General features: G+C 27.6%; 1 protein-coding gene across 3 annotated transcripts in view; it reads left to right on the top strand.

Annotated features, from left to right (window-relative positions):
• Positions 1–27984, top strand: part of LOC123291901 (dual oxidase maturation factor 1-like) — a 198513-nt gene that overhangs the window by 119137 nt on the left and 51392 nt on the right. For all 3 annotated transcript variants that reach the window (XM_044872356.1, XM_044872354.1, XM_044872355.1), the window contains exons 3-4: positions 7813–7870; positions 16224–16358. In XM_044872356.1, the coding sequence (XP_044728291.1) occupies positions 7813–7870; positions 16224–16358 (193 nt within the window). The remainder of the gene's footprint in view (positions 1–7812; positions 7871–16223; positions 16359–27984) is intronic.

Below are 27984 nucleotides of genomic sequence, written 5' to 3'. Positions count from 1 at the left end.
AATTGAAATTGAAATAGTTGAGTTGACTTTGTTCTTCTGAATTACCTAATTATTTTACCGTTTCACTTTTCGAAATGAATTGAGCTTGGTTTATTTCATCATTCATTTTCATAGTAATTATTTATATGTTAAAATTAAATGTCATGCCTTTTCCAAACTGAATCGATTTTGAAGATCATCGCCAATTTTTTAGTTTTCTCGGGTTCAAAACTCGCACAGGAAACATTGATAGACTCTCCGTTAAATTACCTTTCAAATGAAACTAAAAAAATTAAAACCGGTTCATTAGTTTAGGCGCTACGATGCCACAGACAGACAAACACACAGACACGCACACATAGCGGTCAAACTTATGACACCCCTTTTTTTAATTCGGGGGTTAGTAAAAGAATTGTGTATTTAATAATAGGCTATTGATTATGTTTTAAAAAACAGGGTAGTAAGGAACTGCGGCGTTCGACACGAGTTTTTATAGCAGGAATCGTTCAATGGGTTATTAAAGAAGAAGAAAACCTCGGAGTGCTATTAAGTGAGAGAGTGGAAATTAAAGATAGGGGTGAAAAAGCCCTCCTGCAAAAGCAAAATTTCAAGAAATTTTATATAAATTGGATTAGTATTTTTTAAATTTTAAACAAAAATTCTTTCATGTCAAAGAAATTGAAACAAACAGGAAAAAAATGACCAAATTTCGATTTTTTGTGGTTTTTTGCTTTTCGCCTGTATTTTCTTTTTGAATAGAGATAGGTACAGAGATTTCAGTTGAAAAAAAGAAATAAATTAAAATTACTTTTAAATAGTGTAAAAAAAGAAAAAATTTTTTGGTTTTTTTGCATTTCATACCTCGTACGCAATTTATTGTAAACATTATTGTTTTATTCAATGAAAAAAGGTATTTTACGTTTACGTTAATTAAAAAACCACAAAAAATCGTCATTTTTTTACAGTTTGTTTCAAGTGTTTTGGCCTTAATTTAAAATAAATACTAATCCGATGTAAAATTTGATTCTCTACAAACAAATTATTTAAAATTTCTTAAAATTTTGCTTAGTTTAGGAGATACTTGGAAAAAACCAAAAAGGATGTTTTTTCACGCCAATCGGTATCACCCCTTTGCACCGCCAATTTATTTTGTATCGCCCATTTGCACCATCTCATTGAATGCCATTTGGTTTAGCTTTCGAAAATTACCAAAATTTTCGCAATTTCTTCCGCCTTTGAATACATATGGCTACTGGGCTAATAAGAATTAAAGCATGAAATTCATATCAAAATGTTATTTTAAAATTATCTAAAATGTCTTTCTAAATAATTTATATTTTTAACCCCCGACGCAAAAAGAAGGGTGTTACAAGTTTAACGTGTGTATCTGTGTGCCTGTGATACCATAGCTCCTACACGGATGAGCCGAGTTTTTTTTGTTTCAAAAGTAATTTGATCGATAGAATATTCTTAACTATGTTTCCAGAAAATTGGTTTAGTTTGGAGGAGTTACAAGGAAACGTCTTTATCTACGGAAGGCTGAATGGCTCACAATCAATTTATGAAAAAGTGGCGGTACACTAGCTTATTTTTTAAATATGTACTACCCACAAGTATAAAACAAACTTTAAAAAAGCCACTACTTCACTTTCAACAAGTGCACTTGTGACTTGTGGTATTATGGAAACGAACCTTTTGGAAGATGTCTGTATTTTGTCATGTGCATTTCTAATTATAACGTCATAATAAACATTTAATAATACTTTTGAGATTAGAAATAAGAAATGTGCAGATGCAAAAGAAAAACATCAACAATTAAAGCAGTATATTTTTTAAGTAATAACTAAAGAAAATTTTTATCTTACTACATAAGACAAATTATAAACATTATCATATTATTATTAAATCCGGACAAATAGTTATTAATAATTCCAGACAGTTTCGGTAGTGCCTAATTAAAGGATAATCATCGGCTGACATCTTCAAAAAGGTTCGTTTCCATAATGCCACAAGTCACGACTGCACTTATTGAAAGTGAACAAGTGACTTTTTTAAAAGTTGGTTTTATACTTGTGGGTAGTACACATTTCAAAAATAAGCTAGTGCAGACACTTTCTCATAAATTGATTGTGAGCCATTCAGGCTTTCGAATTATCGGGGGGTCGGAAGGGGGAGGGGGTTGGTTCATTTTCTAAATTTAACTTGTATTATATTTTAATAGTAACAGAAAAAGTCAAAATAATAGAAATTAAAAAAAAAAAATGTGAGGTGATTATTTTAGAGGAAAATACAAAAAATTTCAACATTTGGAATTTTTAAATTTTTGTTATTAACACAAAGTCAATTTAAAATTTAATCTTCAATTGTGAAATATTTGGACTTAAAATTGAGTTTCTTTATATTCTTTTCAAAACGATGAATCATGATGGTTACATTACGGATAAAAACTTATTGGTAATAATTTATAAGAAGATAAAAATAAAAATAAAGTAATATTTTAAAAACAAATAACAGAAGAAATATTAAGGAGAAAAAAACTTAAAACATGATTAAACAATTTTACAACACTTTTTTACAAAAGCGTTGTGAATTTTTCGTAATAACTGTCTTAACAAACAAATAATTTACTGTAAAATCGATATTTAAACAACATTAAATAAAATAATTTATGGATACAAATATTTTGTAGTAATTCCCATCACTTCCCTCGAATATTTTTTGTAGAGTTAATGGTTTACGTTCAAAATCAAAACGAACAAGTGAAAACAAATAATTGACTAAGTTAATTGTTGAAATAACATGCATAGACAGTGTTGACAAAAAAGATCCTTCAGATCGAATTATAAAAAAGATCCAAAAGATCAATTTAATAAGAAAATTGCCATTTAAGGTATTTGTCTTTGTACAATATTGTGAAAATAGTGTACTACATCATACAGCAGTGGTACGTACGTATAGATATGCTTAGCACACTCAAATAAGTATTAATTTTAACTTGCTTTTAACTCAACTGTCCATTTATCACGTATTCTGTATGATAATAGCATGATAATAAACATCTGTAATTCTGTATATAATAGACATCTCTCTTACACTACTTATACTCTAAATATTATTGTTTCTGTCAACAAAACTTTTAAAAAACTTTGAATAATTATATCTCAAGAATGAAGCGGTCAATAGTTTTGTTTTTTTTTTAAACTCACATGCACAAATTCATGAAAATTCTGTTAGTTTTTTGAAAATATCTTAAAACTAATTTTTTTCTGGAATTAAAATACTTGTTAAAAACACAACAAAACGCAACCTTTCCTATGCTCTTCATGTTAATTATCCGAACTTTAATTATATTTAACTCGAGTTAGAGACGGTCAATCGACTTCCAATTTTCTTAGTTAATGTATTATTATATTCCTAATACACAAATTTAGAATTTTTTGTCGATATGCCCATAGCAAGACAACTAACTACCTTAATTAAAAATTGTGTAACTTTTATATAAAAAATCTCGGTATTTCACTTTTCAGAGATTCAAGGACTATCACAAGTTTCTGTTCAAGAATTTTACTAATAAAAAAATGAAACAATCAAAGTCTTTGCTAGCGTTATAATAAATAGTCTTTTATGAATAACAAGCCATTTAAAAAAATAAAAAATAAAACCATTTATGTATTTTATATAGTGCCAATCAATAATTCTTAACGAAGTAAAAACATGCAAAATTGAAAAGTATTAATGAACATTGATTAGTAATTAGTGAACTGTAACGATTTTAAAATTACAAATTCATAAGCATATATGTGTCAATAGTCAAATGTGAAATCAGTGAACACTTCTTAAGTCTAGACTAAAACATCAGGCCAGTCACCATCAATGCGCGATATTCGTGTTTAGCGACCCCAAAACCTCCCGAGTAACAAGGGAGTTTTTCAACAAGGGAGAAATATTTTTCATCACTATTAACCGAATTGTGAATTTAGTATATTTACGGTCAATTTAGAATCCCACCAAAAACATTCTGTAAAAAACTAGCCAAGTCTCGATGGAGCTGCTTGTTTATCTCTAAAAAGGTAATGAAATCTAGACAAAGTCGTACCAATTCTAAGGTTCCTTACTGCGATTTCTTTATTATTATAGTTAATGTTGTGTGACCGTGGACGTTGACGTGGTCTCAGATTGGTGCAATGGTGTAAATGACCTACAGACTTGAAATTTTGGATTTTAAGTGTGTGCTCATGGATGTGTGCTTATAGCTTAATGGATGACGAAAATTCTGGTTCTGGTCTTATCCAGAGATTCTCAAATAGGAGCCTAAAAATGCGGTGAAATGGTTCCAGAAAAGTTTGGTACGGCAGTGTTTGCTTCACGCTCGACTTGGCGTGGGCAGTACCGTGCCCCCGGATGCATATTATTTATTTAAATAGCATATTTTTAATTTCTTATAAATCAATTTAGCTCACAAAATTTCCTTACACTCTAACGAATCGAATGTAGAAAACCACATTCAAATCCATCTTATACCGTTCAAAATTTCGAACTTCAGTGCTTCGTTTCCGCAACTATTGGTTATTAAAAATCTACGAACACGGATGAGTAGAGAAAAACTTTTATTATTTATAAATTAGTGAATAACACTGAGAAAGAAATTACTGAATAAAAATTTCCTAGTGCTTTTTGAGTGGCTCGCGTCCAGGGCAAAATCTTTTTAGCACACCCCCCCCCCCTCCAATTCGAAAAACATATCATATTATATATAAAATATATTCGCAAATTAATAAATAAATAAAAATAGTAATAAAGTCATAGGCTCAAGCTTGGCTTTAAATTTGAGACAAAAATGTAGTTGAGAAAACAAGAATAGATTTTGAAATGTCAAATCATCTAGAATATGTTCAAAAGATACCTATTATTTATTTCTAGCCAATTCTTCGGGCATTTTGCGGCGTCTTCTTACATGTATTGTTGTATCAATATCCCATTTTTCATAAAGAGACTTCGCTTTTTCTATTGCCCCTTCAAAGAGCCTGTCTCGAATTTCATGATCATATCTAACATATTACTTTATCGGACAAATCAAGAAAAGAGATAATTTATGTAACCACACAGCGAAGATGCCATAAGGAAGTGCTGGCAGACACAGGTCGAGTCAGCCTTGCTAGAGTAGAAACGACGTGTCATTTCTATTATGAATATATTATTACAGTTTGATTCAGACTGTGGTGTTAACAATCCGTTCACACACATACTATATTAAAAACAAATCTAATCTGGACAATTCTAAAAAGAAATAAACAATATTAATCATTTTATATTACGTAATCAACAATAGAAAACATAAACCAAATAACATATATGCAATATATGCAATAACACATACGTGACAGTTCTAGAATGTGCTAGATGGTACGATAACAATTGATTGTAACTATATAAACGGAGCATAGTAAGCGATACAGACAGTTTACAATCGGACAGATTACAATCAGTTAGATTACAATACAGACTCTTCAAGTTAACTACGGTTTCATCGTCTATCAAAGTAACATTAAATTAAAAGTATTGTGAATTATATATTATATTTGTTTGTAGTCAAAAAGGTTAACAATAAAAATTCGATAATTATTTGAGTATAGACAGTTCAATTTTTTATTACACAAATTCGATTACGTTAAGCCCGCTACAAGACTATCTGTGTTCCTTTTTTTTTTCCTTTTTATTTAAGAATTTATTATATTATTACACTGTAAATTGAAGATATATTTTCCAGAAAAATATTATAAAAAAAATAATTATTCTTCAGCAATTTTTTGTTTTGTGGACCATTTGGCGCCTTTTGTGAATAACGATCGGGGTAGGATACACTCCTTTGGTCTCCCCTCGCTACATCACTCAAAAGAAAAATTTGTGGTCTTTTTTAGTTTTCTAACGTTTCAATTATTTATTGTCCAGCCATTTTCTATACATTAGTAACATTTCATTCTTGGTCGCCACAATATAGATACAGCTTCAATAATAACTCATTACTTTAAAATGGTTTTTAAAATTCAAAATGAACATTGAAGTATTTCATTCACAAGACAACAGAATGAATGTTTTCTTTACAATATAATATTATTTATTTTAGTTTTATGTAAAAAAATAGTATTATTATTATTATTATTATAATACATTGGTATGTACTAGTATATGTATGTAATTCATAAATAATTACAATGCAAAAATATAATTTGTTGTAAAATTACATAATTTTATATCTCAACACTATACATACAACAACTACATAACTATGAAAATAAATTGATCTAAATTATTACTTATAAACATACATTTATATATCACTCATAAATCATTTAATTTTTTAAAAGAATAAATATTTTATCCTTTATTTTCCTTAATTATGGTGGTTTTTTTTTATAAACTGTAGTTCATGAGAGCGTCAGACCGTAACTTCATTGGCATGGACTATAAATATAGTCCAAGAAAAATAGACATTTTCTTCAGTCCAGAAACGAAAATTGTTTGTTTTTACTTTTAAAAAGATTTATCGGAACTCGCACTTTTATAGCACCAGGCAAATTATATACAGGGTCCTTGTGACTCGATGGGCATAGCTTAATTGCGTTATCGTTGGATAATTTTCGGTCGAAAGTCCCTTATATACTTTTGTCCAAAACTCAATAGGAATGTTGGTTTTCAAAAATTTCTAAAATTTTCGAAAGTATTTTCTAGAAAGCTTTTTCGTTTCTCGAGAATCTTTCATAAGATCGCTAGTTGAAGCTATACCTGCAAATTTTCAATTCTCTATCTTTTACAGTTCTGGAGAAAATAGGCACCAAAGTTTTGTTCTAATTTTTTATAAAAAGATGTTCTGAGCAAAAGTTTTTTATAAGGAACATATTTACGTTTAATCTTTTGTTCTATCTTAAACGGTTTATAAGATGTGAGTCCTATGATTCCAAGACTCAATTGCCCTATTTTCCTGATTTACGAACCCAAACTCAATTTTTACGGCCTGAGCACGATATATCATCTTGATATTCCCTTTTTTTATTCTATCGGGGTGACAAGCGGGCGGACAAGCAGATGAAAAACCGGAAATTGACTAATTGGGACTAAAATTTGTATACCTTGATAAGTATGAAATATATACAGGATATAAAAAATAGACCGTGATACTATCTATAATGAACAGAAAATTTGTGATGTCTTTTGTCTGCCTTTTTGAGAATATTGTTAAAGATTGATTTCGTACCTACTTAACAAAGATAACTGAGAATTTATCTGTGGTTGGAGTGAAGCGAGAATGTTATTTTTCGCGATTTCCCAACGGTTTGGGATGATTATTAACTACTTTGATGAAAATCTATTAATGCATTAGATAATAGGCTTTTTATTAAGGGTGTATATTTTGATGAAAAACTACAAAATCGGAAAATAATTGGGACACTTTTCGTTCACCTTCAATCAACTTTAACTTTTCATACCGCTCTCTTCGAATCGCTCAAAAATGATATTGTTTGTTTGTATATAAATTTAATATAATTCATTCTTAGGATGTGTGTACACTCTCGCTAAATTACATACATTTCAATGCTGTTTTTACCATGCTTTATTTTATTTATAATAGAACACCATTTGATTTTATTGAGTCCTGAATGGATTTTTCCTGTCTCTATTTGTTGCACAACGATACATATTCGTCTAAATTATTTTAAAAGTCAGTGAAAAAAAGTTTCATAGGAATTTATATATTTTCTTCATAATAAATTCAATTTGATTTTCCCATATATTATCTTTTTGTAAATTATATAAAATATGATAATTTTGTTTCAGAGATTTACAACTTTTATATCGGTCGTTTTAAGTCTTTTCTGTGGCTGCGTTATACTAGGTAAGTTCATTTTTTTTTTATTAATTTAAAATAATAGTACAAGAGACGGTCTAAGGTCGATCTTCAGACATTTGATAATCAGTTGAGACATATTTTTTATGCAATTTTATTTTTTCTATCGAAAAGTATCTATGGCTACTTTTAATTTCATTTATTTTAGTTAATTTTTTCCATGAATGGTTTTTTTTCAAGCAAGCTTATACCATTATAATCTTAAACAATTATAATCTTAAAACTATCGATTAAAGAAGATATATTAAGATTTAGAAATTTTTTTGGTTATGGTCTAAGAGGCGGCATAAGGTCGATCTTCACCCATCTGATAAACAGATAAGACATATTTTTTATGAAATTTTATTAATTTTTAAACATGTCTATCGTAGTTTTTCTATCGAAAAGTGTTCATGGCTTTAATTTCATTAATTTTAATTAATATTTTCCATGAACTTTTTTTATCAGGCAAGCCTATACCATTAATTTCATAATTAAATTATCTTTCTTTTGATACTAATTTCGATTAGCTAACAGATTGGTGAAGTAATCTCATCAAGTATGAACAGATAAGTCAATATAAGTAACTACACCGATCTGTTAACCAATCGAAATTAGTATCAGAAGAAAGATAATTTAATTACGAAATTAATGGTATAGGCTTGCCTGATAAAAAAAGTTCATGGAAAATATTAATTAAAATTAATGAAATTAAAGCCATGAACACTTTTCGATAGAAAAACTACGATAGACATGTTTAAAAATTAATAAAATTTCATAAAAAATATGTCTTATCTGTTTATCAGATGGGTGAAGATCGACCTTATGCCGCCTCTTAGACCATAACCAAAAAAATTTCTAAATCTTAATATATCTTCTTTAATCGATAGTTTTAAGATTATAATTGTTTAGTACTTGCCTAATTAAACAAGTTTTTATTGTTTAAAAAAATTTATATAAAATACAATAAAATATAAATCATTTTATTAATATAAATAGATTGTTTTTTTGATTTTTTTTATTAATAATGATATTAAAAACTATTGATTTCATTCAATTTTTTAAATGTTCTGCTCCATTTATGTTTGATTTTATGGGTAATAATATTATTAATATAATGGTCACTCGAAGGAACAAACAATACCACTTATTAAATATATTCTGATTATTTAATTTTTACCTTCCCTTTTTTATAACAGAATAAAATTAAATCATTATTTCATAAAATAATCGAACAATAATAGGTGCTACAAAATTTACAAAAGGCTAGATAGAATTCGTTTAGAAAAAAAGGAAAACTCTTAAAATTTTTAGAAGATGTCAATTTTTAACGCAATTTAATATTGGCATGATGGCCGTTAATTAACTTAAGCGTAGATGTCTCATTCACTATTGAAAGTAATTCCAGCCTACTGAAATTATAAGCGAGGAGCCCGTGACAGTAAAACTGTACTTACACGGATTTCAAAATTTTGCCCTTTATGAATCAATGCCTTTTAACGATATGTACAATATGGACTAGGTGAGCTAGGGTTTATCCTAGCAGAAATATTTTTTTATTTTTTTAATTATTACAAGTATTTTACACTTTCATTGAAATTAATTTGTAAGAGACAATTTTATTGCAAATGTCATCTTGTTAAAGGAAATTTTTAATATATAAAACACATAAAATTTTACCCTTATCGCGGAATTACTTCTTGTTTTTAATTTGTTTGTTTGGAGTTCTACTTTCTACCAGGATAAATCCTGGCACTACCTAGTCCATATTGTTACCTATCATACGATTTAGCAGAAATTAACTATCAAAGTCAGTGTTTTTACCAAAAAAAGATTTTCATTTTTATGTTTAAGTCTAAATTTTTGTATGATTTAAAAGCTTAAAATTTGAGGAATATTGATAAAAGTTTCTATATAAATGGTAAAACATTTTTAAAAGCACTTATTGACTAAAAAACCAACAATTATTACGACTTCATATACCACCATGTAAAAAGGGCTGTTTTTAATCGTAAACCGTACAGAGAATCGACTTGGAATTTATTCACAAAGCGTATTAAATACTTATTAATTTACACACAAAATTTCAGTTTTTTTGGTAACACTTTTGTTTTGATATCGAAACACCTTAAGTGCTTAACTCAAAGGTAAAAAGAATTTTTGAAAAAAAATCTGACTAAGGGTTTTTTATATACCGTCATTAAAAAGATTTAAAAATTCACGAAAATTTTCGTTTTAATTTCTTTAAAAAAAGTTTAGAGAATGGACTGTAAAATTGCAGTGTACTGTCAACCTTAAATGAGCATATCTGTACATAAAATTAACTATGATCTATCTCCTTTGTAATAGATTTGATCGCTTTTTATAAATGTGATGTATGATTATGTTTTTTTATATATGATATAAAAATTAAAAACACAAATAGATAAAGCACGTTTTTCATAAAAACAAAATATAAAATACATAATTTATTTAAATTAAAAACATACAATTTATCTCTTAAAATATATCAAAATAAATAACAACTAATATTATTTTAAGTAGATATATATTTACAAATCATGTAAAAGATTAATTATGTATGAATATTATTATTATTATTAAATAATGTTCAATTAAAATTCAATTATAATTACATTTAACAAACAAATATCTATTCATAATTTGTAAATTAGTTCGTAATTAATATTCTAATATTGAAAAAAAAATATATATTTATCAATATCTATCAAATTAATACTACTAATTTTTCTTTTAATATTCGATAAGATCGTTGAATAAAAAGAGTGCTTTGTTAAATGATTAATACTTAATTGAAACTTCGTAAGTGGCTTTTTTTTGAGTCTACCAAACTTCTCTCTACGACTTTTTTCGAAAGTACTGCGTTTTCAAATGAACATGATTAGGGCAAATTTAAGCTGTCAGTCTGAGAAAACGCGGCATGGAATTTGTCGGACACTATACCTCCTGATAACACTAATAAAAGGTTATTCTACTTTATTTGAAAAAGTACTTCAAAACAGGGTTCGAAAATATCCGATATTTATTATAAATATCAAAATATCGGATATTTTTGATATATATACGATATATATCAAAATTTTGATATTAAAAAAAAAAAGAACTATAATATTTTAAATATTTTATTTACTAAGGTACTTAAAATCAGAGAAATGAAACCAAAACATAAAATATTCTTCTAGATCAGGCAAAATCAACTAAAAATCATAAAATTTTATAAATAAAAATCAACTCTAACACATAAAACAATTTTATAAATTCTTATCAGTCAATGGTCATATCTACCCTTAAGTAACAAAACAATAAACATTAGAAACAATAACTCTAGAGTATAATCAGTCTTTTATTTTAATTAGTCTTTTAGTCATCAGTCATTCGTAATAAACTGTTAATTATCAAAAAAATAAAAAAATGTCGTATTCATAATTGTGCTTGGTTTGACTGCAAGGTAGATAGAGTTAGATCATCTTCCGATTCTGAATCTTACTTAAACTTACTCTTTAGTAACGAACTTTTTCTGACACGGCACGATTAGAGCTTAGTATTAGTATGTTTTAACTCAGTAACAAACGCCAAAAATTACTAAATAATATTAAATTTTTTAAAATAATTTTTGTATTGATATATATCATAAAAATTCATGTGATATATATCGGATATATATCGGATATATATCATGATATATATCCATTGATATATATCCTCGAACCCTGCTTCAAAATGTTGATTTTGCTAATAAGAAGCCACCAAAAATTTATTTCGGCAAAATACACACGCTTTCTTGCCAAAAACTCAAATTAAATTTTAAACTATCAAAAACGCGGACATCCAATTTGGTGAGATAATATCGGTATCATTATACGAAATAACACAGACAAATTTGACAGATATATTCATAGACATCTGATTATAAAAAATATAAATACTTATTATCTATGTTTATATTATACCCAGCTGTCTACACTGAACTAATTGATGGTCTATTGCTCATACCGATATGACATCACAGCAAGGCTTGCCCCCGTTTTAGGTCACGTGATGTACAGTTTAAAAATTACGATTTTTAATTTTAATATTATAAAAGAAAAATGTGCTTTTATCACTCGAAATTTTAACTTTTTTCAAATTTCATAATTTATTTTCCATTAGCGAAAGTACCCTTTTATTAAACAATTCAGAAAAGTGAACCATGTATGTATTCAAAAACAAAAACACTTAATTACGGCATATTCGAGATAGTAGACAGGTTCATAGGTGCAGAATTTTTGTATTTTTGTCGGACAAAATATTTTATTGTTTAATGATTATTAATGTTATCAAAGGGTCATAGTGTCCAACAAATTCCGTGCTGCGTTTTTTCAGATCGATAGCTTACATATGCTGTCATCATATTCATTTGAAAAAGAAATACTTTCGAGAAAAGCCGTAAAGAGAAATTTGGTAGACTCGCCTAAAGAAAGCCACTCACGAGGTTTCAATTATCTATATATTAAACATTTACAAAGCACCCTTTCTGTCCCACAGTCTAAAGGTTTTTAAAACTGTAAGTAAAGTAAAGGTAACAATAAGTTAAAAATTCGTATCTGTAGAACAAAGCCCTTAAAAATTCAAGGATCTTTTTTCCTTACTAATTATTGTTCTTCATATATATATATCCCTCGTTTTAATAAACAAAGGTAACCTTTTCTCAAATTTTAATTAGCTTCAAAAATTTAGGATGAAGTTTATCTTTTTGAAATTTTTTTCTTGAAGTCTTAATCCAGTGATTTTAAAGGAAAAAATGGAATTGAAGAAATCACGTTGCCCTTTTTTAAATTAAAAATAGAAATAATTGCTAATGTGAATTATGCAATGTTATGAGATCGTAAGACTTATCTAAAGTAGAGTGCGAAAAAGCTGACCATGTTCGTAACTGGCAAAAAATTGAGCAATATTTATTTTGCAACGTAATTTTTATGAAAAAACAAACAAATTTGTTTCGAAAAAATATATTTGACTATTCTTCTAGGAGGTTAAGAACAAAAAAGTTAAAAAGTTTAAAACGTCAACATCTCGAAAACTCGAGATTAACTTAAGAAAGTCACACAACAAAAATTATTTAGATATGTTCAAAATATAAGATCCAATTAGTTTTGAATCAAATATTTGATCAAAACGACACAATAATCAATTTTTCATCAAAATAACGAAATTTTGGAAACGGCGAGGATTAAGAAAAAATGTCAAGGTACCAAAATGTTAAGAATAGTTAGTCAATTTTTTTTTTCTATTTTCAATATTTTTCGGCACGATTGGCTATTATGAACTAGAAAGGGTGCAAATTTAAAGATCACACTTTATGACCAAACTGACTTTTTTTCTACATCTTCATAATAATAGTTATCCGGTCGCATAAAAATTGGAGATGTACTTTTAAATTCCTAGTTTTTGGTAATTTTTTCGGTTTTAATACCTCGAATGTAAAGCCTCAGCATATAAAATCAGCATTAAATTTATAAGATCGCTAGATATTAAAATATAGTATTATAATATCTTTTAAAAATTATTATTTACATAATCATTATTTACAATGACATAAATCTTAATAAGAATAACGAATTATTTATTATATTTTCACTTTAATATAATACTTAATAATAATAAGCTTAAAAAATTGTCAAATAATTGAATTAAATAATTCATTATGCATAAAAATTAAATTAACAAAATTAATTTTATTTAATAAAAAAATATGTATATGATTAAATAAATGCAAAAAAATAAACCTTAATAATAATGCATAACTGTTAAAATCAATTTATAAAAATAAAATTATTTATAATTCAAGGTTGTTAATGCAAATAATAATGAAAGCCTAAATTTAACGCCAATCTGTAATTAACTGACATGCAAATTATTGTATCATTTATCGTCCTTGATACGACAAAAATGTACATAATAGCAAATCCAGATATTTGGGCGGGATTCTTTGACCGATTTCTTCTTGATCGGTCAGATATTTTATGGGTACTCCCTTGTTATAGCATTAGGTTTTTTTCGTTGCCTTTTGATACTTGTCTATTAATTTACTTGGAACACGAAAATCAGATTCTTGAATAACTTGCTGTGAAACTTTCTCAAGCCGCCTCCAAAATGTTCTTCGTATCGTTCTGATCAAAATCCACTGCCACAAATTGGTGTATTATTATTAAGACGGTATTCATACATTATAAATATAATAAATGTGTAGCTGCGATCGCCAGTAGCTCGAAAACTTCTCGTAAAAAAATTTTGCGGCCGGGAGAGCTTTTGATCAGAATGATATTTTGGGGGCGGTTTGAAAAAGTTTCACAGAAAGACATTATCATATCTTATATTGAGGAACCTTTTCTGATCAATTTGCAGCAATTTTTGTTAATTAAAAGGGAATAATAAATAATAATTTAAAAAAACTAAAACACACGCTTTTATAGCAAATTTAACTAAAAAATAGAAAATCAATTTTAATAAATTTGAACTAAGAATAGTTTAAAAAAATTTTAATAAATATAAATTAAGAATAGTGTAAATATATGGTGCCAATAGTTTATTATTATATAAATATTTTATTGACAGATATGAATACTGTCAGGATTAGCATTTTGACAATATCTGAAAAAGCTCCTCAAGCTTTTTTTTACAATAAAATACATTTGTTTCTTATTTACACTGTTCTTATTTATATATATTTTTAAAAATTTTGTACACCATTTTATTTATATCAAACTAGCGACCCGCCCCTGCTTCGCACGGGTGCAATGCTGATACTAAATACACGATCCAGTAGTTTTGATTTATTCATTACTGCCCGTGGCCCGCACGCGTTAAATTTGGAGTAAAACAATCCCCCTTTCCCTATACCATGAAGATTTCCTGCTATCTTTGGAATATCTAAATTCATACACTACATTTTTACTTATTTACTTTTTACATTTTTAACTATTAACCTCAAAAATAGCAGTACTTCTCCACTATTTAATGGATGTTATTATACATATAAACCTTCCTCTTGAATCACTCTATCTATTAAAAAAAAACCGCATCAAAATCTGTTACGTAGTTTCAAAGATTTAAGCATACAAAGGGACATAGGGACAAAGGGACAGAGAAAGCGACTTTGTTTTATACTATGTAGTGATTTATATCAAAAATTCAGTATAAATATGGTGGGTGTGCAAATAAATGAGTATATTTTTAGATATGGAAATCGTTAATCCTGAAAATCTTGATCAGGATAATCAAATAAACTTATTAAATTATTGCATTGTCATCAATAAGTATGACCTTTTGGAGGGGTCAAAATCATGTTCAAAGTTTCCGTTACATACTAACATACTAACATACAAACATACATATGATTAACGATTAATTAAACAAGAGCCAGGCCAAAAGAAATTCGTTGAATTTACTAAAGCTGATTATTTGGGAAATGGTTATAGTAGTTGTGTGCAATCACATACTGCGGTCAGTCAAGCGAACGATAGAACAGGGGTCAGATATATACTATCGAAACGGTGCAGTTTTACGTGGTACTAAAATAAATTTACTAAAGCTGAAAATTGTTATACATATTGTATATTGTATATAAATAACAGTTATGATTATCAGTCAGTTAGATGTTAGAACAGGACAGTCAGCCCTTATTTATGTACAATAAATAAATAAGATTCATTTACGATTTCCGTGTATATTGCTTAATTCATTCAAATACCATTTAACTAAGAAATTCATTTAAATACCACGGAATTCATAAATGAATCTTATCTATTTATTGTTCATAAATAAGGGTTGACTGACCAACTCTGTTCTAACACCTAACTGACTGACAATTATAACTGTTATTTACATGCAATATACAATATGTACAACAATTTTCAGCTTTAGTAAATTCATTTTAGTACCACGTAAAACTGCACCGTTTCTACAGCATATATTTGACACCTTTTCTATCTTTCACTTGACTTACCGCAGTATATGTGTGTACACAACTACTATCACCAAACCTCAAATGATCAGATTTAGTATATTCAACGAATTTTTTTTTATTATAATAATAAACATTAAAAATATGAAGTTTTTTCAAAATTTTATATCAACGTATTCAAACGTTTTTCTTATTTTCGTGAAAGTTACACAAATCACATTATATTTTTTGCAGGCATGTCCCTTTAACTCTTTTGCTTGTACATCCTTAAAAATAACATTAAAATTTATTATTTATTGAATAAGACTCTTGATATAATTATAATTGATGATAAGTAATTTGTAATAATAATTGTTATTTTATTGATTTTAATTTTAATATTTTGTTGTTTTGTTACAGTGACACAGCATGGTTCATCGTGGCATATTGCTCATACAACAATGACAAGCACATATAGTGCATTCTCACGTGATAAATTATATGCAGCAATTGGTACATATGTTGGATTAAATCATGTTAATATTACATTAAAAGGTAACAAACGAATTATTATTATTATTTATTTATTTTTATTGTAATTATTATTTTAATGAGATTATGTAAAGAGATTATTTCATAACATCCGGTCAATTTTGAGATTCGTTTTTGTTTTAATGAATGCTGGTTTTAATTTCATGAAAATAGGTCATTTACTTTAATGTTTAACAAAAACGTACATTAATATGTTCCAGACAAATTCAATTTACAATCTTGATTTTCAAATGTATTTACAATCAAATTCAATTTACTCTCTAAAATTAAAATTAAAATTTAATTGGCGATTTTTACTATTTCAATAAGCCGTTTGATGTAACTAATGGATTAGTGAAAAGTACTGTCACAATTAAATTAGTTACTTTCACTCACAAATTAGTGATTTAAATTTTCACTTATAAATTAGTGAAATATATTTCCATTTATCAATTAGTGAATCTTAATTTCACTAATTTTTGAAGTTGCAATCCAGCCACCTAGAATTAGTGAAAATTCACTGAATGATTCAGTTAAAAAAGAAATCTCTAATTCATGAGTGAAAATAAGATTCACTAATTGATAAATGGAAATATATTTCACTAATTTATAAGTGAAAATTTAAATCACTAATTTGTTTACTTACGTACGTTTAATTACTTACTTACGTTTCTTGTATTTTTATATACATAAAGTAGGTGTTTAGAACCAAAAACTTTGAAAAATCACATTAGATCCGGTCAAATGCACATTCCACTTAGTTTTTTTTTGTGTGCCGGTGCTATGATTAAAACATTGCAATGTAACTAATTACAAGAGAAAAAACTTCACTTACCCTGGATCAAAATTTTTAAATCAAAGTTTGACAGTCTTCTTTGCACGAAAGATCATTTAAAACTGTTGAAGTAACGAAACTATCGTAGGTCATAAAACTAAAATATTGTGATATTATACTGTTATGTCTTGGTACATACAAGTAAATGAAGAGCATACTCTAAATAAAAAGGGGAACAATCACTGATAACCAAGTAAAAATAACTGAATAATTAGTGAATTCTAAACTTACTAATACAATTAGTGACAAAGCAACTGCTAATTGATGAAAACTACTATTGAATTATTGAAAATTGAAATCACTAATTTTACAGTGAAAAAATTTTCACTAGCTGAATTAGTGAAAATTTCACTAATTTAATTTTAGAGGGACTATTCGCTTAAAATGACTACTCGTAGAGAATTGATTTGTTATTGTTATTTATTATATATTACTCGTAGAGAATTGATTTGAAAGTATTCAAATCCAGCAATGCATAATGGGAAATGTGTCCAGCGGTTGAAATAATAACTGTCAAATAAAGTACTTTCATGCTAATTCCCATAAATCCCATAATAATAAAGAACATTTTTATTATATTTTATAGATATCTAAAGTATTCTTAATACTGAGAACAAGTAAATTTGTAATATCATTTAAAAAGGTTGTTATAATATTATTGCAAAAATCTATAAAATTTATTTGGGAACAGTCTTTGTAGAAGTTCGCATATGCGCCAATGCACTTCGAGAACTAAAAACAACAAGATTTTAGTTTTCTGACTTCACCGTTATATCTTTAGCAAGAAAATGTGGTGGGACTACAAATTTAATGAACTAAATATGTAATCCCACTAATTTTCGGCCATACTTATCAAATTTCTGGTCAAATTTAACGTTTCTGCAATATTCTTCGTAATTTAACTATCATGGTTTCCACATTTGACAAAGGATAGGAATAAGTGACTTACTCACACAAAAAATGAAAAAAACGGCCCAAAGTTATTATGTTTCAAAAAAAATTTAATTCAAATCGAACAAAATTTGGCTAAGATATCCAAAACATTGTTTTTATACTTCACGACGTCATTAAAATCTAAAAAATTTGATTTTGCTCTATCACACCCAAATTTTATTCTATTTTAATAAACCAAGTATGTAATCTCACTAATTTTCGGCTATATTTTTTAAATTTGTGATCATATTTAACGTTAATATTTTTCAAAATTTTACTATTATAGTTTTAACATTTGGCCCAAAAATGGAAAATACGACCCAAAGTTTTTTTAAAAATTTCATTCAAATAGAACAAAATTTGGTGATAGCTTTATCGCGTATTTTATGGCATTCAGGATAGATAAGTGCGTGTTTAACGGCTCCCCGAATACTTCTATAAATTTCTCCGAATAGCTCATAAATATTCTACAGATACAATAATGATTTTCCATCGCTAGTGAAAACTTCTTCGGCTATTTCAGAAGTTGATATACTTGCTCACTAGGATGTTTTATGTGACCACGATTTATTGCATCTGTCCAGTCAGAGCTTGCATTTGATAAAGGTACTAGAGAATTAATTGCTCTTTCACATATTTCACAATCAGTGGACGATACAAATACTACCCAACCACATAGATAATACAGTCCATATTTTCAAGGATATATTGTGTTTCGGCAACTAAACAACGAACCTCTTTAATTTTTGGCGCAAATTCGAATATATTATTATTATATATATTCGAATGTTAATTTTTTTAGTCGCTAATTAATTATTTAAAATATTTTTTATTATAATAGGAGTTAGTATGCTGGACACACTCGTGGCGGCGCAACCGCTTGAAGGATTGGAATACCATCTCTTTATATATATTATCTTACCAATAACCACAAATTGACATATAAGCCTTTTCCAAGGAAACCATGCTCAATTTTTGTTATTCACACAGCCAGCTTATAGATTTCAGACTTAAAGCATTTGTCTTCTAAAAAAGACCTTTCCACGGCCTCCCATGATACCGGGCCCACGTTACAATATACATTGGTTGTATAACAATAAATGGACAGAATTAGTAACCAACTTTTGTTACATTAACATTTTTTTTTTGTCATTTCAACAAAATTTATGTAAAAATTTCAAAACCGCATAAACATCAATTAAATTGAAATTTACATCAAATGCACGGGTAATTGACTAGAGCTAAATTATTTATAAATAATATATATTTTTTTGGTTTCTATTCGATTAATTCCTAATCTACTGTTAACATACAATTTTATTATTTATAAAAAAAATATATGTCTTAATAGAATATTATTAAATTTATATTAAATAAAATAAATAAATTAAATTAAAATAAAACAAACTAATTTAATAATAATTATATCATTTTATAGAATATTTACGTATAAATAAATGTAACAAAATGGATTTTTTTTAGTAAATAAATTAAATTTATATAAATAAAATCTTGTGGTATATCATTAGACCGTGTGCCCATAAAATAAAATTTCTGCCATCAATTTTTATCTCATCTGTGAAGGGAAAATAACGGTTATTTTGATAATGCAGAAAAAAAACGAGAGGTGTCGTGGGACACTCAGTTGGAACTATCTTCCTATCGTATCTTCGCATATAATAAATATAGCGTTTACTTTTTTACTCAAGTTTGATTTGATTTTTAAATGATTGATTATGCAAATGTTCAATTTTGTAAGCTCATTTTCTGCTTTTTTCTTCTGTCTATTTTTTAAAATATTCAGTGTGACTTGTGGTCGATTTTCTATAAAAACACAATTCCAAAAAATCAAAAATTTACAATATAAAAATTTATTGGAAAATAACAATAAAAAAATACAAATAACTGTATGAGTAATTTTATTAGTTTTGTGGTATATAATTATAAATAATTATATTGTTACGGACCTGCCTTGGTTAACGGTCCAGGGAAGATGCTGCCACCACAAAATCTTAATATTTTATAAGGAAAGACTTTGAGAATCCTTGGGGATGAATACGAAGTCTAACAAAATAAACACTGATATACTGCTATTGATATTTCGTATGATTTTTAATAATTCGATGTGTTTGAATATATTATACAAAGTTATCACTGGTATTGAAATTTGCTTGAGTATTTTAACGATGTTACAATCGAGTAATTATTTTATCTTCAAGTTCTATAATTACTGTATTATCAAATTGGCGTTCAAGTTGTATAATCATTGTATAATCAAGTTGACGTTCAAGTTGTATAATCACTGTATGATTTTTGAATATTTAGCTTGCCTTTAAATATAAAACATTTAGGTCAAAATATGAAATATTGTGACGTAAATTTTAAATATTAAATATTAATTTTACTGACCAGCTAAATAAATCAAACCATGTTACTATTACAATTTAGGTTATAACATTATTAAAATATTATTACTTAATAATACTAATTTGATTGATCTGTGTGTTAAAGCCACGTTTTTAAGGATAACGCCGTCCAGGGCCTAACAATATACCACAAAATATTAGTTAGTATTATAAATATTAGTTTTGTGGTACGCTATCCCTTGCAGGTTTAGTGTAATTAGTTTCTTCTAAATGGTTTTTTTCATTTTTTTCTCTCACGATACTGTTTGCATATCTGTACATTGGTAATTCTGAAAATTTAAAGCATGAATTTAAGAAGTCAAATACTTTTTTTTATTGTTTAAAGAATGAAATATTAAAGCTTTTTTAACTCTATATGTTATGATTTAATTGTAATATTAGTTTAAAAAAGACATACTTCTGATTTAGTAGTCAACCAAATATGTTCGAATATTATCTTCATTTGGCTTGCTCAGGATATTTATTATGACATAACACAAAATTTCCTTGTTCTCACTGTAAATTATCTCATAATGTTTAACTTCTTCGGATAACTCACAAATCATTTTTTTTTTAATGAAAAACATAAATTTTGGACAAAAAATATAAATTGACAGATTGTTGATTATTTTCAAAATATTCTCAAAACTCATGGCAAGCTGAATGGATTAAAAAAGGTTTAGTTTCTTAGGTAACACATCGTCGGATTTTGGGGTCGTTTTAAATTGTTGCACATTTTTTGATTTTATCTCCCAACCAGCAAACAAAGTATAACGTGCGATAAGGAACATAGTTCCAAAACAGGATTTTAAACGTCTCTAAATTGTTTAATTTATGCAAGTCGAATCTTTTGATTCTCGTATTTCGATAAATTTTTCGTTCTTGAAAAAAAGCCATTGCCAAAGCACGAACGAACAAATGGCTAGTGGTTTCGATAACTGTTGAAAATAAAAAGCAATTTTAACAAACAAACAAAAAATTGTTTCAGCTACAAACTGTCTGCGACTCCATATCCAAAATACGATCAATACATTTTCTCTAATACCAAATTTACTATTATCAATCTTGGCCGAGAACAAAAATCGTATAAATTTGGCTTCAATATGAGCTCATGGTCTACATTTACTACTAAAACTATATTATTATTATTAATAATAATTTTATTATGAAATCGTATAAAATCGTGTATTCATATAATAATAATATTATTATTATTATATGAATACAATACTTTTTTCACGTTAAATAATGTTACTTTTATTTGTATAGATATACAATTGTAGAATTGAATCGGACTTGTTCACAGAATTTACACGAAATGAATCAAATTCAAACAAGTATCTCCCTAGGTATTTAAGTAATGGTTGTAGATTATCGATAATTTTTTGTTTCATGAACTTTTTTATGAAAATTTTCACTTCACATTCCACTTATTGTTCAATTAGACCAAGTGAAATGAAACAAAAAAAAAAAATGGGAAAACCATGAAAAAATCAGAAACGGAACACAATATAAAATATATACAAATATATTAATAATAATTTCGTATCTACAGATAAAAGATCTACGAGGAAAATTACAATAACTTCTGTTATAAATAATAGCATAGGGTAGCGGATTCGATTACCGCCGCCGAAACAAAATTAAATTTATTAATAGATGTAATGGGCTGGTGAAGTGCATGGTATATGCACGAAGGAGGTGCACTCAGCCTCTGAAATTGAGGAGCTGATAAATGAAATTATCAGCGGAAAGGTGGTAAAACACATAATAGGTTGGCTGATAAGTCCCCGGTCTGACACATAAATGGCGTCGCTAGTATTAAATGCATATTATTTTTATATAGTACCAACCTTCAAATGATTCGTGTCAAAATTTGACGTCTGTAAGTCAATTAGTTTGTGAGATAGAGCGTCTTTTGTGAAGCAACTTTTGTTATTGTGAAAAAAATGGAAAAAATGTGTTATATGGTATCGCAATGGGCTCTATAGCCTAAGTGTATCCTTCGTGGACAGCCAATATAACCTAACCTAACCTACAAGTGATAAATAATGATATTTTTTACTAGGAGGATAGAAGATCGACACGTAAATTGTAAGAAACAAATCAAGTTAAGGTCTATAATGAATGAGTCCATTAATTTGATACAATAATTAATAGACGTTTTCCCATTTATTTACTATACCTTTCTTTACATTTGTTAAAATGATATTATAAGGGTGATTCAATAGGTGACTGACACTTAAATGACCCAAAATGCGTTTTATTTTGCGTCATATTATGAATGTTAGCGGTTTTAGTTATGTTTGGTTTTATGGTTGATTCTACATTTATCCTAAAATGAAAATTTGACTGGCATTACAAGCAAAACGAAGTCGTATTCGAAAGTTTTTTTAAACTTCGAATATCTTCCTCTAATCAGAATTTATAATTATACCATGTATATATGAAATATATCATAGTATATTAAATTTAGTCCCAAGTTTGTAACGCTTAAAAATATTGATGCTACGAACAAAATTTTGGTATAGGTGTTATTAGAATCACCTAATTAGTCCATTTCCGGTTGTCTGTCTGTGTGTCCGTCAGTCATCACATTTTTATAGCGCACTTAGGACATAAAAAGTGAGGTTGAGTTCGTAAATGAGTAATATAGGTCAATTGGGTCTTGGGTCCGTGGGACCTTAACAGTTAACGTCAAAGAGAGGTCGAGTTCGTAAATGAGTAACATAGGTCAATTGGGTTTTGAGTCCGTGGGATCCATCTTGTAAACCGTTAGAGACAGAACAGAAGTTTAAATGTAAAAAATGTTCCTTATAAAAAACAAACTTTTGTTTGATACATTTTTTCGTTACTGTTTACCCGTGTGAGCGCAAATTAAGCGTAAATTGTATAGTATGGATTATATGGGTATATCAGTTATATATGTGTGACATGTATGTATGTGTAATATGATGGAGTAATCAACACTGTCTATACATGGTATTTCAACAATTAACTGAGTCAATTGTTTGTTTTACTTTTTTTATATTGCATCTGGAACCAAATTACATAAAACAAATTATTGAAAATTAATAAAATAAAGAATCTCAGTGTGTTAGAATCATATATATTAGAAAAAAAATCCTGAATATACTACCGTCACTTTGGATTGTAAAATAGTTGTATTTTGAGTTGTATTTTATTTTATCTTAGAAATTGATATTAAAGGATACAAGATAGGAACTTTAAAACCATTTTAAAGATGTAAAAATGTACTAAATTGCTATTTTTGAGTACAATTAATAAGAATTAAAAAGTCACTAAAAATAATTGGAATTTTAACGTTCTATTAAACATTTTGATTTTTTAATGAAAACTTAACATTTACGAAGAAAAAACATTATTTAAGTACTTAATATATCGAAAGTTAGAAGTACTTAAGTGTTGGCACCATACTAAAGTATTTTTACCATCAAAAACAGTAATATTTTTTTCCATTCATGTTACACTTTTTCATGGTATCACCCAATACATTAATTTACCAATAGCACAAATAATACATGCCTTACCTTTAGGTATGAACTGAATCTGAATGAGAGTTTTAAATAAAATTAAATAGGCAGTTTTTCAATTTTAATTTATAAAAAAATAACTTTACAATAATATATAAAATAAATATTTCTTTGTTTTCATATTAAAAATATAATAATATTAAATATAATTAATTATAAATAATACAATAAATAATGTTAAATATCTATATATAATTTTAATTTAATGCTTTAAAGACCACCATGAAACTAAAATGTAGTTAAAAATTATTTAGTTACAATGTGATCCATTGTTTTAACTAAATACCTATTTTATTATATTTAAGATTTTTATACCATGTGTATGAAATTTACAAAGGTATGCTAAATTTAGTCCCAATTTTGTAACGCTTAAAAATATTGATGCTATGAACAAAATTTTGGTAAAGGAATTCTTAAAATCATCTAGTTAGCCCATTTACGGTTGTCTGTCTGTCGTCTGTCCGTCTGTCATCACGATTACTCAAAAACGAAAAGAGATATCAAGCTGAAATTTTATAGCGTGCTGAAGACGTAAAAAGTGAGATCGAATTTGCAAATGGGCAACATAGGTCAATTGGGTCTTGGGTCCGTACGACCCATCTTGTAAACCGTTAGAGATAGAACAAAAGTTTTAATTAAAAATTGTTCCTTATAAAAAAAAAAAAAACTTTTGTTTCAAACATTTTTCGTTAACATCACTGCTTACCCGTGAGAGCGCATATTATGCGCAAATTGTAGTATATTATATGGGTATATCAGTAATATGTGTGTGAACACTGACTATACATGGTATTTCTACAATTAACTCAGTCAATTGTTTGTTTTCACTTGTTTGAATAACTGTTTGGTAGCTATTGTTTTGAAAAAAAATAAAGTCAATATTTAAAAAATGATGTTAATTTGATCAATTCATTGATTATTTTATCCGAAAGTAAACTAAAAATATCTACACTTTATATTTCCATTTTTTTAAATTATAATTGTACCCTTCATATGAAATATATTAGAATATATATAATTTAATTTGTAACGCTTAGAAATATAAATGCTACAAGCAAAATTTTGGAATAGGTATAATAACATTACCTAATTTTTCCATTTCCGTTTTTTTGTCCGTCAACATTATAACCGAAAAATAAAAAATGAACCTCATGAACAATAAAATTTAGCTTGAATTCGTAAATAAGCAGAAACTATTTTTCGTAAATATTATTATTTTTCCGCGAGGGTAAAATTAAGGCCAAATTTTATTTTTCCTTTTCTCAAAAACTATAATAGATAAAGAGTTGAAAATTTGAATGTAGCCTCAAATATTGAGTTAATTAATTCTAATTTCGTACCTAATCCCTACGATAATACATAGAGGGCATACGTATCAATTTTAGAAAAAATATTGTTTTTTGTTTAAAAACTAAACAATTTTCTCTAGATCTAGAACAATTTTCGGGAAAAATTAATACATTAATAATAATTTTAGTATATTAAGTTTAGTCCCAAGTTTGTAACGCTTAAAAATAATGATGCTAGGAAAAAAATTTTGTCATAGGTGTTCATAAAATCATCTAATTAGTCCATTTCCGGTTGTCCGTCCGTCCGTCCGTCTGTGGACACGATAACTGAAAAACGAAAAAAGGTATCGAGTTGAGGTCAAGTTCGTAAATGAGCATCATAGGTCAATTGGATCTTGGGTCCGTAAGACTCATCTTGTAAACCGTTAGAGATAGAACAAAAGTTTAAATGTAAAAAATGTTTGTTTGAAACATTTTTTCGTAAATATCACTGTTTACCCGTGAGGGCGCCAATTAGGCGGAAATTTTATAATATGTACTATACTTGATTATCAGTTATGCATGTGTCACATGTTTGTATGTGTTATGTGATAAAGAAATCAACACTGACTATGCATGGTATTTCAACAATTAACTTGATTTCACTTGTTTTCACTTGTTATTTATCAAATTTTTCTCTTGTTATTTACCAAATTTAATTGTATTTTTGTGAAAATTAATGTTGGAGTCATAATCATTATTCAATTTTGAAATCGAATATATGTTTACCTAAAATGTACCCAAAGTATAAAAAATATTGCCCAAATTTAATAAATTTGCATAGCTTATTTATAAAAATTGAACGTTCATATTCAGATTTAACACAGAAAAATTGTTCTATTTTTATTTTGATGACGTCGCTAGTACAAAAACTAAAAAACACAAAAGAAATACTAGTCTAAAAAAATTCTAAAAACACACTTTTGTAACTAGCTGAACTAAATGGTAGACAATAATTTCTTTAAATTCAAAGAAATCATTTTAACGTAAGAAAGCTTGGGGTGCTTTTTAAGATATTTTATAGTGAATTTTCTTTTAACAATATCTGTCTATAAAATATTTACAATAATTAAAATTTAGCACTCCACGCTTTTTTCCACGTTAAATTCATTTTTTTTTTAATTTAAAGAAATTATTTTCTACTTTTTAGTTCAGGTAGTTACAAAAGCGTGTTTTTTAGTTTTTTTAAAACTAGTATTTATTAGCTCTTTGTTTGCTACATAGCTATAGTCTATTTTAAAGCTTTAAAAAATCTATTTAGAATATTTTAATGATGCTTGAAAACACTATTTCGGAGGAAAACTCTTCGATTAATAAAGCCTAAATGATCAAATAACATAAATCACTTTGTAAATTTTAGTTCATGATAGTCTAATTTGATCGCATGACTTCGTATTCTTAGAAATAGCAAAAAAACAAATTCTTGTAACTAAATATCTGTAAGCTAGTTAAATAGCATTAAATATTTTTTTTATAAAATTTATGATATTTTAATAATACTATACACTTATATTCAATCTATCCAATTTGTACTGACATATTTATTATAATACATTTTTAAACAAAATAATTCGTGCTATAAAAGTATTATTATTAATTTAACTATTTGTAGCTACAGTAAGCTCGCCATCATACGTAAGGTTGTTAGTGTAATAAAGACCTATCAATATAGACTAAAGGTTAGGTTAGGTTATATTGGCTGTCCATGAAGGACATACTTAGGCTATATAGGCCATTGTGATATCATATATGTGTTTTACCACCTTTCCGCTCATAATTTCATTTATCAGCTCCTCAATTTCAGAGGCTGAGTGCACCTCCTTCGTGCATATACCATGCACTACCCCAACCCATCACAACTATTAATTAAATTAATTTTTTTGCGACGGCGGGAATCGAATCCGCTACCCTAAGCATACCGCGGACGGAATTGGTTTACGCCTTAACCAACTGAGCTAATAGGGCGACTTATAGACTAAAAGTCCATGCTAAAATTTTTCGGGTGAATGACAATCATGTTAAAAAGATGCTGCTATATGTAAAGGTGAGTTTAAGCACCATGGCGCGAGTTATGCGCGGTAAAGGGTGAGTACAGTTGAGAATATGGATATCACACTCCTTGGTGTCTCACTTCTGCACCAGGAAATATGTACGGCGTTGCTGGATACTAACTCTGAATAAGTATTCGAAGCGAATTACATAAATGTCGTACAGAAATAAACTTTGGGAGGAAATGCCACTTAGAAATATGTGTTATTGCATTTAATCGAAAGAAAATACGCTAACTACGAGAAAATACTTTAGCTAAAAGTTGTCAAGGGCAATAGAGGACTTTCGGGTGTGTTCATGACTTTGACTTACAATTAAATGCAATTATGACATATTTTAAGTCGCATTTACTCCGAAAAATTTCGAAAAAATAATTAGATGAAAAATGTTAGTTTTTTAATGAGGATTAACTTTTTAATTCAAAGTGCTATTCTATCCCTTACCATTTAGGATCAATATTGGCTATTAATGCAACCTGGAACACAAGTTATAATCTAATGTGGAACATGGTGTAGCCCATTGACCTATGCAACTTTTGTTTCAGTT

The sequence above is a fragment of the Chrysoperla carnea genome, chromosome 2, assembly GCF_905475395.1.
Source record: "Chrysoperla carnea chromosome 2, inChrCarn1.1, whole genome shotgun sequence".
Classification (NCBI taxonomy): domain Eukaryota; kingdom Metazoa; phylum Arthropoda; class Insecta; order Neuroptera; family Chrysopidae; genus Chrysoperla; species Chrysoperla carnea.
Note: the sequence above shows the minus strand (reverse complement) of the source record. Positions and strands in the feature narration are given on the sequence as shown.